Source organism: Diadema antillarum, unplaced genomic scaffold (assembly GCF_040938485.1).
Source record: "Diadema antillarum isolate AM-2024a unplaced genomic scaffold, OU_Dant_1.0 seq00000333_RagTag, whole genome shotgun sequence".
Lineage (NCBI taxonomy): Eukaryota > Metazoa > Echinodermata > Echinoidea > Diadematoida > Diadematidae > Diadema > Diadema antillarum.
In genome coordinates, this window is record NW_027271349.1 from 954,212 (window position 1) to 971,774 (window position 17,563).

At 40.4% G+C, this 17,563-nt stretch overlaps 1 protein-coding gene across 1 annotated transcript in view; it reads left to right on the forward strand.

The window, feature by feature from the left end:
• Positions 1-17,563, forward strand: part of LOC139730774 (E3 ubiquitin-protein ligase TRIP12-like) — a 78,556-nt gene that overhangs the window by 33,002 nt on the left and 27,991 nt on the right. Inside the window, exons 3-9 of the mRNA XM_071641637.1 lie at positions 5,280-5,557; positions 5,941-6,911; positions 9,414-9,504; positions 10,730-10,872; positions 12,336-12,419; positions 16,015-16,110; positions 16,656-16,843. Of these exons, the coding sequence (XP_071497738.1) occupies positions 5,349-5,557; positions 5,941-6,911; positions 9,414-9,504; positions 10,730-10,872; positions 12,336-12,419; positions 16,015-16,110; positions 16,656-16,843 (1,782 nt within the window). The 5' untranslated portion in view covers positions 5,280-5,348. The remainder of the gene's footprint in view (positions 1-5,279; positions 5,558-5,940; positions 6,912-9,413; positions 9,505-10,729; positions 10,873-12,335; positions 12,420-16,014; positions 16,111-16,655; positions 16,844-17,563) is intronic.

Sequence of the window (17,563 nt, forward strand, 5' to 3'; positions counted from 1 at the left end):
TTGGTATCTCGAATGTATTTGCAAGCCGTGATATATCAGTGAAAAGGAAAAGAAAAATAGTTAAATTACTTCAAGCTAGGAATAAAACAATAATGCTCTTTTGACCAAAAAAGCATTTATTTTTCTTCTTCACAGAGAAATATTAAAAGTGTGACACTTTTCATTTAAATCAATTGATGATGGAGATCATCAGGAGTAAAATAAAGAAAAGAAGGAGAAATATATTACAATAGATTTCATACATATTTATGCATATTTATGAGTCGATACATGTTTTTTTCCCCATGACCTGGAAGATATTTTGATATTTTTTTCAAGCACAAAAATATCCATGTTTTGTGTAGTACTACAAGGTATTATGGGTGGAGCAATCTATGTAGATAAAAACTTTCCTGTTCATTAAAAAACAAACAAACAAAAAAACAAACAAACAAACAAAAAAGCCCTTAGTCATGTCAATATATAATACTTGGAACTGCTTAATCTATTAATGGCTCTGTGTAATCATAAATGTTGAATAAAAATTAAATCTTCAGACAAATGTCAAGAAATATCCTCTTGTGCATTTACATTATTTTTGCCCAACTGTGCTATGGCATGGGGGGGGGGGGGGTGCCCCCTAAGGGCCCACCCAATATTATTTGTGTCTTTACATTTTGTTTTAATTTGTTGCTGTAGTTGCCTGGGATTGTCACTGGTACATTGCTGCAGTATAAAACCTGTTAAATAAATTAGTTCTCTGTAAACCCCACGGCAAAGTATGTGTAACGTCAGTTACTGACATGTTTACCTTTAAGTTTTCATAGAACACAAAGAAAATGGACTACTGTTTCATTTCATTGTGTATTTATGACTGATGAACCAAGGTATGACTCCATATCAACCAAATCATTCTGAATGGTCAGAATTATGAAATATCACATAGTTATTCCCAATCATGATTTTGCATGTGTAAACCCTATATGGCAAATGTAAGCGTAACGTCAGTTACGTAACGTCAGTTACCGTCATGCCTTCACTGAAATTGGCATGGTGATAAAAGGAGACAACTAAAGTGCACATTATTTTGCACACCTGTTCCTAAGAACCTAGGTGTATTGCCATATTAAACACATAAAGGCTAAAAGTCAGGGACATGAGATATTTCCATTTACATCTACACCATAATTTCCCATGTCCTTTTTCCGTAACGTCAGTTACCGACACATTTTCACTTGCTATGTGATAAGAAATGCAGTTTGAGAGAAAAACTTTCCACCTATTTCTTCATTCTCATGAACTTATTCATCAATGCTAATTGCAAGCCCAAGGTGCTTTCATTCACAAAACTACAAGGTAAACAATTTCATGAAAATCCTTACGTGTAACGTCAGTTACTGTAGAATTGCCCATATGCAGAATGAAATTGGCATCATTGTCCGAACGTGCTGCCCATAGAAAACTGTGTGTAAAGTAACGTTGCACTAACTATGCATTGATGATAAGCGATAATGGTTCGACATCACAGTTCAAACTATCTAACGAAGATGAGGACTGAGTGATTCTTAAAATCTAAATCCAAAAAATAGTCAACGGCAATGACGGTTTACGCCTAGTTAGAACAAAACAGCACCCAGTAAATATAGACTCTAGACTAGGACTAGGACTAGGACTAGTGAGCAGTCAAGGACCGAGAAGATTCTACTCGCCGCCCCATCGACAGCTGTACGTGCACAGCGCTCAATAGGCACAGCGTAAACGTTTAGTATGCAATACAGTACATACCCCTGCTGCCAGAACTTGAAGAAAGTCCAGACGAAAGTCCAGACTCCAAGGTCTAGCATTGCCACTAGATCTAGGCACTTGTCCTGCAGGCCCTGTTGTTTCTGTGCTGAATTTTGCAGGTAAGGTATCTGCTTTATGGATTTTCAATGTTTTTGTAGTCGAGATAAATCTCATTGTGGTCGTATTAACACCATGGACTAACTTAGATCTAGTTTTAGTAGGACCCATACCTCGGAAGAGTGGCCTGACCACGTAGATACAAACAGTGCCACCGCTTCGTGATCCAAGCGCTGGTGTAACGCTAGGCATAGTGCTAGAGTACTTCTGTATCCATGTAGATATCTCAAAATTCACTTAACCAAATTGCACCAAAATCACAAGAAATATTTTATGACTCATGTCCACTTGCTCACGCTAATTGGAACCAAATCGCAAGTCGGGAAGCATAAGTAAGTGAAGTTGTCGAGTTTCCTGTCGTCGCTAAAAACAATCTGCTCTGTAGGACTAAACAAGAGTGATCGCGGCGTAGTAGCCCTACGGCCTGCGCACGCACAGACTGAAGGTAGCCATCTGATATCGTGAGACAAATCTTTCGAGTAATCGGGAGCAAAAAATCAATTTATAAATTATTTGAGCTCAGTTGAATGAAAAATAAAGTTCGTAAATCACACAAATCGCCAAAATCATGAAATTTTTAAGTTTAGTTCCCGCGTAAATTCCCCGTTCGCACAGTACTAGTCGGCTAACTTCAGCTCTAGATTGTGCATGTTGTGTTTACCGAGATCTCTCGCAAAGAGTGAGTTTTTTTTTTTTTGACAACTTGAAAGTCGGCGTCAATATTGATACTTCTCGATTACCGATTTCGTTCAAATATAATGCAGTATTTTGAAATATGCTTAGAAGTTTATCCTGTAATTTTGGTGCGATTTGGTTCAGCGAAATTTGAGACAGCTGCATGGATAGGACAGTACACAAGTGCCGCCTGCTAGCTAAATTGGGCCTAAGTGTCGTCTGCTACTCGGCACGATTTAACGCACGCGTATGCGAGGGCTTGTAATCAGAGATATATTTGGCACCTGTGACATCACAACATCCGGGCTCGTCAACTCATTAGCATAATTCTCGCCAAAAAAGTTCCATTTTCAACATGAAGTTACGGGCTAAATCGTTATGAAATTTTGATTCTGTTTGCACCTCTGGGTCTTTTAGAATTAAAAGAACAACATATAAAAAAATAAAAAACAGGTACAATGCCCTTTTAAATATAGATAAGAGTACATGACCAAAATAGGGCTGAAACTAAAGAAAGGTTTGTAAATACATGAAAAATTAAACTGAAGTGTATAAGGAAAATTATAATAAACAGATATAACAGTGTGGCACAGCACCAAACCACAGAAATGTACAATGTAGTTTCTAGGAAGTAAATTAGACTGACCAAATTGGTTTCCTTTTGAGAAGTCATTTTTGTTACTGTTGTTGACAGCCCCAATATCAGTGTCATGTACTGAGTATATGCGTCACTTCTTTACTCCTGTGGAGTGAGACCTTAATCATTGTAATTCATCAGAAATGTCACAATCAAAATACATCCATAAATGCTTGTTGATATCTGTAAAGACCTAACTTTTCAAACCCCTAGGGTTCCACATTTTGATAAACAAGAGGATCAGACTTCTTTGTGGTACAGTGAACATCAAGAGCATTAGAAGAAATGATCTCCTGATTTCTTGTGTATTTTATTGCCATGAATATTTGAAGCTTATTTTCGTTCCCCCACTTCATGTCTGTAACCTAGGAAAACACACCCACACAGAAGCGCTCATCAATATGCATTAAGGTTGATGCACATTTCTTTTGGGATTGTATGCCAAATGCAATACACTGCCTTGACACTCACTACAGTGTGAATCTTGCTACTCTTACTCTGTATCCACTTGTTACCATGCAGTACACATGTGACCTTTTAACCATGACTTTGCATGGGAGTACTAGTTGTGATATTAAATTAAATGGTTCCAATGTACAATGTAAATCTCCGAATGGATATTTCTCCCCCATCATATTAAGTTTTTGAAAAGAATCGTCAAAGAGTTTATTGTGCTTACTGAATATGTCTTGGTGTGTGGATGTTATTCAACCAATTTATCTTTTTTGTGTGTTATTTCCCAAAATTTTGATGAGAAGAAAAATCATTGGATTACAAGAAACAACAAAACATTTTTGAGAAACAATGTGGGAATAAGGAATATGATTTTGAAAATTGGAAATTACATTGATAGCAATTTTAATGATAGTTTCAAAGGAACGATTGCTTGATCAAGTGAAATTGGTGTACTGAAAAGTCATGCAAAATAATATAAGATTCCAATCTTTATCATACAGGGGACTCCTGTTGTAATGAACTCCTCAGAACCGGCAGTTTTCTTTCATTACATATCGAAATTTCTAACCGAACACTTAAACAATGAAAATACATAGAGTGGATAATGTTGTGGCCTGAATGTTTACTTTGTTGTAACCAAAATTTGGTTATAACCATGTTCGTTATAATGGGAGTGCACTGTAATACATATTTATGGGTAGGGATGGAATGTAGGTGTTTGTATCAAATTCACACTACAGTGTACCTCTACATTGTGTTGTCTACATGCGGTGCTTTGTTTGTTTTAGAAAACAGAAAAGATCCCCCAAATTTAACCAGAAATTCAGCAAAAAGTTTCTTAGTTCAGTCTCTCTGTTTGTGATGTATGCCCTACTGAAGTAAGATTGAATGGAGTGCGTATAGGCAGGGCTCGACACTAACGGTGGCCCGGTGGCCCGGGGCCACCAAAAACGCACGTCGGGCCACCAAAATTTCAGAAATGAACAATTTGGTGGCCTGATCGGGCCACCAGAAAAGGTCGGATGTTTGCCTTTGGGCCACCAAAAATAAAAATTAGTGTGGAGCCTTGCTATAGGTCTTTCCTCTTGGCTTTCTAGCCAACAAGTGACTAAAAACACCTGAAGGAAATTTGCTGAGGGCATGATTCACAGCTAGCTGACACTCGATGCATACCCACTGTAAGAGGATCCAAATCTGAAAATTGGATCATCCCCAGCATGGTTTGGTTGCTGCTGTAGGAAAGAGTTGCAAGGTGCCCATTATACATTGTTTTATGCACTTTTCTGATGTCCAGTACACAGTGCTATGTATTCTGCACCAAGTTGGAGAAAAGAATACAGGATTATGCTAGATGTTTGCAGTGATTACAACACTAGGCAAATCTGTTTTGTATGCAGATATACTATACAGGTTTTCCTGCTGATACATGTAAATGTGTTCCTGAATCTTATTGTTTACTTTATATTCAGTCCAAAATTTTTTATGTCATGATGTTGATTCATTCTGTTTCCTTGAAGGTCATTGTATTTTTCAAGCTAGCAAAGGTGAAACCAAGAGCAAGTAAAACATGTTTCAAGTTGTAATATGAATTGATACTGTTTATACTGTGTTTGTATTTCTGTTTTCACAGAGAGCAGATATTACTTGCGAGACCTGCGTAAGCCTTTGGGAATGTCTCGTCCTAGGACAGGTGCCTATTATGGCCGACCAGAGCCCTAGCTGCCACCAATTAGGGGGGTCCAAACATCGCAGATCAAAGCGAGGTGCTGCCGCCGCCAATAGCACCACTACCACTCCTGCCGCCTCCAGCGCCTCTGTAGCGCCCTCACTGGCAGCCACTGCAAGTGGCATTCAGGATTTGTCCACACACCAGAAACAGCTGAAGCAAGAGGCGTGCATCAAAGCAGGGTATGAACACTTAACTAACTGAAGTCGCAAGAAATGAGACTGAAGATCAGTCATGATTTTGCCTAATGTGATGCATCTCTGCAATGCATGATGTTCACAATGCAAAGATAACTTCTGTACTCTCTGTTGGTATCAAAATATTTTGCATGGAACAATCTAATATGTAGGATCACTTCATGTAAAGAGAGCTGTGGGTCTGTGAGAGGAATACATGATGTACATGTGTGCTGTTTGCTGTGAGGTTCTGAACACAGAAATGTGTAAGACTGTTGCCACAATAAAAGAAGTCATTTTGTGCCTCATGTAAGCTGTAAAAAATGTATTCCCCATGTCTTGTGCACGACTTATGACCACTCTTATTATAACTCTTGCTCTATCAACAGAAAGAAGCAAGGTAGCTCAAGTGCCAGCAAACGTAAGGCTGCTTCCGAGGTCCAAGGGGCACCACCTTCCAAGCTGTCATCAGGCACCTTGTTGAATGTATCTGACCCTGACAGCTCTGAAGGACAACTTGTGATTAAGAACAATCGTCACCGCCACGAATCTTGCATTCCAGTCACAACACTGAAGAGTAAGCGCCACAGCTCTTCCAAGAGACACAAAAAGCTATCGGAGCTCTCAAAGCGAAACCTGCTGCAGAGCGAGGACACAGTGCAGCACAGTGCCAGTGGGAACGAGAGTGCGCCCTCTAGAGACTCAAAGCAGCGTCGTAGAGGAAGTACCTCCTCTGCATCCTCTGCGTGGTCATCACTTTCAGCGGCGTCCAGCAGATTTAGCCTCTCGGATTCGACAAGCAGTGTTGTGTGTTTTGCAGCCAACTCCTTCTCCAATAGCTCCACTCCTACTGAGGAGCTGGATCAAGTGTACGCGAGTGTTTCAGCTTCAGCTCCTAGTGGCAGCAAAAACAGTGAGCCTGTGAATGTGAGCATCACCAGCCAGTCCCTCCGTTCCTACTCCAGGTACCACCCCTACCAATTTGAGGCCTTGGACTATTACGCACCTCGTCGTGCAGGCATTCGGACTACCACAACTCTTTCTGCATCCTTTATCAAATCGGAGGACCACAAAGCAAGCAGTGCTGTAACAGATTCTCCTCAGCTGAAAGGCAAAGACTGGTCAGCTGGTGCTCCCAAATCCAGCAGCTTTTCAACAGCTGAGCAGGGGAGCTCTTCAAAAAGAGCCAAACTTTCAGACACTGCAAAACACAAAACATCTGGGAAAAAAGCAGAGACCAAAAAGAAAAGCAATAAGAAAAGCGCGCCCTCTACTGCCACCAAGCAGGCAACCGGAACATCCCCTGCTGCTACTCCCAAGCACAAAGGACAGGGCAGTAAGGTCAAGGGAGCTGCTAAAGGTAATCACATCTCCTTCATACAACACAGTGACAGAAATTTACATGCAGCTATTCACCTTGCCAAATGTATGGGTAGAGTGCAGTGTTGTGTACTTGTGAGTCTTTAGGTGGGGTAAGCATTCACAATGTGCAAAGTGATAAAAGTTTTGCCGAGATGATCACACATTGTTACAATTGGATATCTAAAGCTAGGTGATTGTGGTGTCATAAACACTTAGATATGATGGGGATTTGTGTTATTGATTTTCTCTGAGCTGATATTTGCAAAGTGAGAAAGAAATTAAGACAGATGTAAGAACAGACAGCCAGCCAGATTGACTGAAATAGAGATAGACATGAAATCCATAGAAGTACTGATAGTTTGTGCAGAGGAAAGATCAGTTGTCGGTCTTTGTTGTTGTTTTTTGTTCAATCCTAAAAAAAAAGCAACCATCAACAACAAACAAACAAAGACAAATAGAGTGCTGTATGATTCTCATTAAAGTGTCGGGTGGTCTGTTGTGTTTTGAGTATCCAGTACTATTACATTTATGTCATAATCTACAGAATGAGGGCTTGGCTACATACTCTTTAATAAAGATTCCTTTATCTTCTGAGAGACCAGAATGAACAATCAACATGAAAACACCTCAGTCACACTGAAGAACACAAAATAGGGTGTTGAATTAAAATAGAATAATTTGTGCCAAGCAGTAGATTTAGGCTGTACATGCAATCACAAACTTAATTTTGTTATGTATTCAAGAATTGTTTTTTATTTGTAAATTATCTTTGTGTTCATATTTTAAGGAAATCAAGCATATAATGCATTTTGACAAAAATGAAAGTATAATTTCCATGAAAGGATTTTATATGTTATTGTCCACATGTAATCACTCTGGATGCATATGATCAATTCAGTGCCAACATTTAAAAATTGTTAGATGTTAATATGTTGGATTCAGGAAATCTGTTGATGGCCATACACATACTTTTCTCTCAGTCTGTGCTAGAAATTATTTGAATTTTGTGAAATTCAATTTTTTTAGTTTGATTGTAACAGAAAGTGCTTTACAACCTGTGTGTGACAACAGAGATGAGGTATTAGGACCGTTTTTTTTTTCTTTTTTTTTTTAGCTCACCTGAGCCGAAGGCTCAAGTGAGCTATTGCGATCGCTCTTCGTCCGGCGTCCGTCATGCGTCGTCTGTCGTGCGTAAACTTTTAAAAGTTTCATCTTCTTCTTGAGAACCCCTTGACCGATTTTCACCAAACTTGGCAGGTAGCATCCCTAGGGGGATAGGATCTCAATTTGTTCAAGTGGGCACCATACCCCACCTGGGGGGCCCCCAGAGGGGCCCAAACCCCCCAAAATTAAGGAATCTTAAAATAATCTTCTTCTCTAGAACCAGAAGTGATAGAGCTAAGTTAATACTATGAATTAGTACATTGATGACTGTAGTTTCAAGTTTGTTCATGGTGGAATCAGGGGTGCCCCCCTTGGGACCCGGGGGGGGGGGGGGGGGGGGGGGATGGAGAGGGGTCCTAATGGGGCCCAAACTGTACATTTTCATCTTTTTCTTGAGAATGCCATTATGAATTTTCACAAAAGTTGGCAGCTAGCATCCCTAGGGGGAAAGAATCTCATTCCCATCAAATGGATACCATGCCCCTCCTGGGGGGCCCCAGGGGGCCTAAATTTGGACCGAAGTTGTACATTTTCATCTTTTTCTTGAAAACCTTATCACAAATTTTCACCAAACTTGGCAGGTAGCATCCCTAGGTGGATAGAATCTCAATTCCATCAAACGGGCACCATGCCCAACCTGGCGGACCCCCAAGGGGTCCCATTCCCCCCCCCCCCCCCCCTGTAAGGAATCTTTACAAATTTTCTCTAGAACCAGAAGTGATTGAGCTAAGTTAATACAATGAGTCAGTATATTGATGACAATTGTTTCGAGTTTGTTCATGGGAGAATCAGGGGTGCCCCACCACCTTGGGACCCAAGGAAGCGGTGTGGGATGTATGGGAAGTTTCTAATGTTCTCAGGTAAGAGTCTGCAAGAATGCATGGAAGGTGAATTTGCAATACTCAGGTGAGCGCGTGACCCCCGGGTCTCTTGTTTCCTTCCAAGTATGAGACTAGTTCAGTATTCCCAGAGCTTTGTTTATTCTTGCACTGTGGATATATTATAGCTCTTGTGTTGTGGTATCTTTGATAATGCTTAAGTCTAAACTAGTCAAAATGTGATCACTCAAACTTCAGCTAGTTTCTCTTAAAAGTATTTCCCCCCAAACTAGAACTGAAACTTGCAACAGTTAGAACAAATACTGAATAGAGCAAAGTATACTGTAGCATTGATTAATTGAAGTACACTTGTAATAAGGCACTCCTATTGTAAGATTTAATTTACCATGTAATTAATTCATGAAACTTGTGGTTCCCGTAAGCAGTTGGTTAAGCTGTTTTCGTTTTAGATTTTAACATTTGAAACTTGATGCCTATTGCTGTTTCTTACATCACAGGAAAAGGCAAAGGAAGGTCATCAACCTCACGCTCTGATTCTCTCCACCAGAGGTCAACAGACTCCACCACGGGAACGTGTGCAAGCACAAGGTAGCATCCTGCACCGCCTATTTTACATGACAACATTGTTTGCATGTAGTGTGATCAAAGCAGATATAGTACATGTCTCATATCTTTTGAGTTGTGGTCATGTTTTATCAACAAATCTAATTTCTCAGGGATGTGTTGGTGATTAAAAGAAGTGTGCCCAAAGCTCTGAAATAGACAATGGAAGTAATATATCAAAAGAGCAGAAAGATGGACAAGTGGTAGAAAGTTTTACTGGAACAACCTGCCAATGTGGATGGGAATTTTCATTATTATTGTTTTTTACTGACTTGTATGAATTAAATAATTCACTTTCTTAGAAGGCAGTTTGTTTGTTGATGTTAGTTTAACACCACCGAACAAGTATACAATGTGTATGATGCACCGTATGCATGCACAAATGCAATGACTAGCCATAGCATATTGCAGCAACTGGCCTGAAAATAACTGGGTTACTGATACTAAATGCAGCCTGGTAGAAATCCTTTAAACGTTTCTTGAAAATTAAATGTTCTAATTACACACACGTTTCAGCTCCTAGACATTTATATCCTACTGTATTCAAGTGATGAAGATCAGAGGCTCTTCCAAATTTTGAGCTGACTCATTTGAAGGGGGTGGGGGGGGGGGTGGTGGGAGTTACTCTTTAGAATAGTTGAAGTCATTTTATAGAGTACATTGTACTTTTTATGTGACAAATGTTAATGGTAATGTTGTTTCTCTATGTTCTTTATAAAGAGGTTAGTCAAGTGCCCTTTCAATATATGCATGAAAAGTGAAAATTTGTTGAATTTTCTTGATATTCTCTTTATAGTGTTGTCCATATGTGAAGTCACAAAAGGTTGTAGTCTTCTCATCCAGCAATAGTTTCAACAAAACTTTAAAAATTCATAACTTCTGACGGGATTGTCTGATTTTCCTCAAACTTCACGGATGTGTTGTATAAATATTGCTACATTCTGTTAATCTGCATATGTATTTGGATTTCATTCTCCTTAAAGTGCAGTACCATCCTCATCCTTAATATGTCACTGTGGGAAGTAGGTACAATTGATAAAATGAGGGGCAATCAGAACAGCTAACATTTGTTCTGAAGCACAGGATTTAAACTCAGTGGAATGGAATACTTTCATGGGCAGATTTTCATTTGGAATGTTTGAACTAAAAATCAACAACAAGTGTTGAACACTAGTGTGCTGTTTTGATTGTGTGGCGGTGCTTTGTGTAGGAGCCGGCGCAGCTCGGGCATGAGTAAGCGAGGGCCAGGGGGGGCTGGCCGACAGGAGGGTAGGACTGGACGGGACCCTAACACTGACAACAACCCAACCAATGCTCCACCCGCCTCGGACGAGTCAGCACAAGGAGCCGCCGGTGAGTGCTAGAGGCAGCTTATCTTGACTTATTTCCCAGCTTTAGAATTCTATCAAGTTTGCTGTACAGTGGACTCCCATTATAATGAAGTCCTTGGGACCGGCAGTTTTCTTTTGTTATATCAAAATTTTGTTATAACCGAACAGATAAACAATAAAAATGCATAGAGTGGATAATGTTGCGGCCTCACTTTTTACTTCGTTGTAACTGGAATTTCGTTATAACCGTGTTCGTCATAACGAGAGTGCACTGTATACCTATGTAATGCTTTTATAGACCGTTGATAGTCACCTAGTATGAGCCGCAAGGGGCTTACATTTCAAACCTTGTAACTAGCTTGTGTAAGTTGATGACAAATTTTGAAGGTCTACTCATATGAAATATGGAAAGAAGACTGACTTGTATGCATCACTTTTCACTCATCATTGATCTGTGTGAGGGACAGTGTTCGGCCTCACTGTAGAGTGGATGACATGGTTGTATTGAATGTTTGACATCAAAAGCTTCCCGTAGGTATTATGGTTCATTTCATTTCATTTCATTTATTTATTGTCCATAAAATGGAAAATTTTAGTAGAGTGAGCAAGCAGTACTATGATTGAGCAAGGCAGACAGAGCAGTGGAGAAACATTAGAAATTCAATTTCTATAATGTACAGAAAAACCTTTGATTTTCATATGCAGAACAATCATAATGTTAGCTGCTAATTTATATGTGTGCATAGGTATAATGTGGCTCATAGTTAATTCATTAACGAAACAGAGTATGTTGTGTGTATGTGTGTGTGTGTGTGTGTGTTGTTTGTATCATGTGTGTGTTTGGGAGAGGGTCTCAGGTTATGGGCATATTATAGTTTGATATTACGACTCATCTGAACAAAAGTGTATTCCAGCAGTGAATCAGTGATCATTAGTGACCTCTAGAACCCAAGAAAATCACTTCCTGCCAATTCTTTCTTTGTTTTGTTTACTTGGACATTGTGTCATGCGAATAAAAAGTGTGGGGTGTTGGAAACTTTTAACGTTTTGCGAGATATTCAGAAACCACTTTATGAGATGTCAAAGAGCATGCAATTCTAAGGGGAACCAAAAGTTTATTTGATGAAAATCGGTTTTGAAATGGCTGAGATATCCAAAAACAAGGTGAAACAAAGAGATCCTAATGAAAGTCGTGGCCTGTCGCCTTTTATTATTATCACTTTTTGGGATATCTCAGCCATTTGAAAACCAATTTTCATCAAATAAATGTTGAATCCTTCTTAAAAGTACGTGCTCTTTCATATTTCGTAAGAGGTGTCTCATTATCTCACTTAGGAATGTTATAAACCTGAATCCTCAACTCAACCAGTACTGTACAGTCCCTTTAATATCGCATGGTAATTTTTCTAAATCAAATTGTAGCATGTCCAAACTTGCCACCGTCCAAATGTTTGTTTGTTTGTTGTTGTTTTTTCTACATGGCAGCTGCAGGATCAAGTACCGGGGCCTCAGCCCTTGCGCCTGGCAGTAAGGGTGACGCAGACGAGTCTGAAGTCACAAGACTGCAGGGTGAGTTTCTTTGGTGGCGCGTATGGTCACTTGATCAGTTTGAGTGTGACAATACAGCAAAGTCAAGCATCATTAATCTGTGCAGGGCTGCACACTAACCCATTTTTTTGTACTGGTCCAACCTGTCTGTCAGACCAGTAGGTACCCAGTTTTTCCATTTTTAGCTCACCTGAGCCAAAGGCTCAAGTGAGCTATTGCGATCGCCCTTCGTCCGGCGTCCGTCGTGCGTCGTCCGTCGTGCGTCGTCCGTCGTGCGTCGTCCGTCGTGCGTCGTGCGTCGTGCGTAAACATTTTACATTTTCATCTTCTTCTTGAAAACCCCAAGACCGATTTTCATCAAACTTGGCTGGTAGCATCCCTAGGGGGTTAGGAACTGAATTTGTTAAAATGGGCACCATGCCCCACCCAGGGAGCCCCCAGGGGGCCCCCAGGGGGGCCCAAACCCCCCCAAAATTAAGGAATCTGTAAAAATCTTCTTCTCTAGAACCAGAAGTGATAGAGCTAAGTTAATACTATGAGTTAGTACATTGATGACTGTAGTTTCAAGTTTGTTCATGGCAGAATCAGGGGTGCCCCCCTTGGGACCCAGGGGAGAGGGGTGGGAAAGGGTTCTAATGGGGCCTAAATTGTACATTTTCATCTTCTTCTTGAGAACCCCATAACCCATTTTCACCAAACTTGGCAGATAGCATCCCTAGGGGGTTAGGAACTCAATTTGTTAAAATGGGCACCATGCCCCACCCAGGGGGCCCCCAGGGGGGCCCAAACCCCCCAAAATTAAGGAATCCACAAAAATCTTCTTCTCTAGAACCAGAAGTGATAGAGCTAAGTTAATACTATGAGTTAGTACATTGATGACTGTAGTTTCAAGTTTGTTCATGGCAGAATCAGGGGTGCCCCCCTTGGGACCCAGGGGAGGGGGTGAGGAGGGGTCCTAATGGGGCCTAAATTGTACATTTTTATCTTCTTCTTGAGAACCCAATCACCCATTTTCACCAAACTTGGCAGGTAGCATCCCTAGGGGGTTAGGATCTCAATTTGTCAAAATGGGCACCATGCCCCACCCAGGGGGCCCCAGGGGTCCCAAACCCCCCAAATGAAGGAATCTTTATAAATCTTCTCTAGAATCAGAAGTTATAGAGCTGAGATAATACTATGAGTGAGTACATTAATGACTGTAGTTTCAAGTTTGTTCATAGGAGATCCAGGGGTGCCCCTCTTGGGTAGGGGGGGGGGGGGAGGGGTGGTTGGAAGGGTCCAAATGGGGGCCTGAATTGTACATTTTCATCTTCTTCCTGAAAACCTCATGATGGATTTTTGTCAAACTTGGCAGGTAGCATCCCTAGGGGGTCAGGATCTCAATTTATCAAAATGGGCACCATGCCCCACCCAGAGGGCCCCAGGGGGCCCCAATCCCCCCAAATTAAGGAATCTTTAAAAAATTGGGCCCTTATTGTACATTTTCATCTTCTACTTGAGAATGCCTGGTCAAATTTTGGTAGAGCTGTGAATAATTTAGATTAGTGACTGCGTGAAAAGTGAACTTGCGATACTCAGGTGAGCGCTAGACCCGCGGGTCTCTTGTTTCTTGGTCCATTCCTGAAAAAGTTACTGGTTCGACAGTGATTTTTCCTGGTCCCGGACCGTCGGACCAGTGCCAGTGTGCAGTGTTGCTCAATATACATTACCTCTGGATTGCCTCAAACTAAATAATCTTTTATGGATTGAAGGTGTTGTTTTGTATGCTACATCTTTTCCTATAGCCCGAGTAAAGCTGAAGACAGATTAGATGCGAAGAAAGTAGAGTTAGACTTGTATTAGTGGATTTTAATTAACAATAGAATTTGTTTTCCTGTCTTGTTGATAAATCTTCTTTATTCATGTAGGTTCATACAGCATACTGGGCTGTTGTACCTCAAAGCCACTGCCTCAGGTTCTCACCACACTCTCCATGGATGATGTAGTGAATTATGTGATATGTTATACAAATGACGCACAGGTCTGAGTGCGTCAGTCGGAATTATGTGCATAAGGGAACTATGGAATGCTTAACCCACGAGGCGAAACCGAGTGGGTTTAGGCTAAATTCCATGGTTACCGTATGCACACTATATTCCGACTGACGCACGAAAAGACATGTGCGTCATCTGTGTTATAGAATGGGTGATTTTCTTGCCAAAAATCCATTTTTCTATCATGTTACCCGAGGACAAATTTACTGGATGCATTTTCTTTTGGCTTGCCATAGATGAGAGCCCCGAAAATCATGCATCCTGTATTTACTGGATGCATGATTTTTTCAAAACCATGCATCCCAACAATTACTGGATGCATGATTTTTTAGCCAATAGGCGTCTCGTACTGAGTGCGCGAACGCTTGCTTAGTGCGTGAACCTTTGTTACAAGTGTGCATACTCTTGCTGCAAGTGCGCGATAACATGTTTACCACTGTGACTCGGCGTGCGGCCAGAACAAAATCGACACATAGCTCTCGACCAATGAGATTGCAGGATTCTCGCTACCCATTCTATAATAAAAAGTTGTATAGCCAGTATCTACATCCAGTATTTCATGTGAGGAATAAGCCTTTTCCCAGGAACACAATAGGATTGAGGAGAACTTCAATATTGCATACAAAGCCCACTATCACTGGAAAATGCACCATTTTTTTGTTATTGTTGTTGTAATTACATCATACAGATGCTCTACTGTGAGAAAATGTGTTGGAGCAACATGTATCTCTGTACTTTGGTTAATGAATTTACATCTTCTCTGTTTATCACCTTAGACAATTATATGACAGAGGGGGGGGGGGGGGGTAGAGGGGACCATGTACAGCAGTATCATGTATTGTCAGAGACCCTGTAGTGAGGGGATTCATGGAGTGAGAAGGCTGGCCTGGCTAACATATATTTGAGAATCCCTGTAATGACTTGTGTAAAGCTTCATCACTGATTTCTATATAAGTACACACCAAAGAATCTTGACTGGAGTCCACCGCTACCAGTGAACATATGCTTTGTTGCACATATTGACTGATAAGTGCTATTTGAGGTTTTTCAAATGTACCCGGTGGGCAGCGAATGAAGATTGATTCAATCAGACCACCCATGTTTCCTCATTCTACCGGGTCTTTAAGAGAGACAGGGAATAAGATGCTGACTGCATTTGCACCACTTTGCCACCAGTTGCATACCAGCTGGCTGGGCACGGACCAGCTGAAGAACAGCCATGGGCTGAAGCAGGTTCCGTGCTAAATAAAATAAACTGAACTGAGGGCAAGTCATGTAGCCATCTAACATGACTCAGCATAACCTAATGGATGTGTTGGGTCAGGAGTACATTTATTCCATGGGTAAATGCACTATTCAAAAATTAGGTATTTTTATCTTCTTCTTCGTAACTTTATTGTAGCATATTTTTGGATTGAATATGCAGAGTACTTCTACTAGATTATGTGTTGTTTTTTTGCGTCTATATGTCACAGCAGTTTATATCTATTGTGGCCATGAACATATTTATGTCCTCAACCTATGTAGTCATGTGTGGACAAAACCAAAACTAGCTCAATTTGTCTTTTCTCCACGTATTTCAGCTCTTTTGGAGGCCAGGGGTGTACCGCCGCACCTCTTTAATGCTCTAGGACCCCGCATGCACCAACTTCTTCAACGCAGCATGGGAACCGGAGCAAGTGAGTCTTTTAAAATCCCTTGGCATGCTGAATTGTGTGGGACTTCAATCACCTTTTGAGTCTTGCCTCTGTATTGTAATGTTACATGTATTGTGTATCTATTTTGGAAGCTGCAGTTCATGTAGTATAAATTTCCAGTTTGGATATGAAGGATATATTTGATTTTTAGATTGCCTTCAAAGAAACATCAAATATCACTCATGTTGAATATGCACATGTCACAACTTGTAATAACGATTTATATTGTTTTTTTTTCTTATGTATGCTAATAACATAGACAAAGGATAGGGTTTTAGTCAAAGAACTATCTGATATACGATATTTTTTTTCTGCTTTTTACCTAAGCCATTCTGTTATAATTGTACCCAAAAATGTATTCATTACTAATGAGATAGAATGCATTATTTTACCAAGGACAAGGTTTTGTGTGCTTTATGTGGACTTAAAATGATTTGTGTGTTACATTGATAGTTTGTTACTAAGAAGAGAATAAGAAAATTGAATTGTCTGGATAATTCCCTCCCTTTACCTCCTGATGTCTTTAGGTAGCAAAGCCCACCAGCTTCTGTCTGGACTCCAGGCCAGTGGGGATGAGAGCCAGCAGCTCCAGGCAGTCATTGAGATGTGCCAGCTGCTAGTCATGGGCAATGAGGACACTCTGGGGGGATTCCCCGTCAAACAGGTGGTACCCGCCCTCATCAGCCTGCTGTCCATGGAACACAATTTTGACATTGTGAGTCTCTCTTCAGTTTTCTCCCTGCCCTTGTATTCAATTCTACCTTTGTCATTATGCGAAACATGAAGTATGCATCACTGATTTGGTTATAAGACATGATAATTAAAACATTTAGTAACATGAAAAGAAAAAAAAATTAGAGGATTCTATAAAGACATTTTTTTTATCATTATTATTTAGATAGAGCTCTGCTAAAAGAAAAATGCAGATTAAAAAAAGAAAAGAATCTTACATGTCAGTAACTGTCAAGTGTTGCAGTAATCATGTCATGGTGCCATATATATTTAGCAGTGAGAGAGTTTGTCCGTTAAAGCCATTGCATATAGGGGAAAAATGCAATGGATGGGAAAAGGTATGTGTCTGAGACAGTAGAAATGTCCTTATAGACCTGCTATAAAATATCACTACCATCAATGCATGGCTATACATTTATCAGAAAATCACGCTGTGTTCATTGTATTGTGTGTCTGACTTTAAATGAAATGATGGTTTTCTCCTGAGGGTATACCCAATTCATGCATCCAGTAGATTGAAATATCAGTCAATGACGGAGATTTGTATTTCCACCTCAAAAAGTGCTGAAGGCATTATTTGTTCATTCGTTGTGAGTAATATGTTGCAGTGGCTTTTAATCTTATGTTATGCGTGACAGGGAGTGACTACTTCCTATTCAAGCAAGTTGTTACGTAGTGGTTTGTTGAGCATATGCCAGATTGC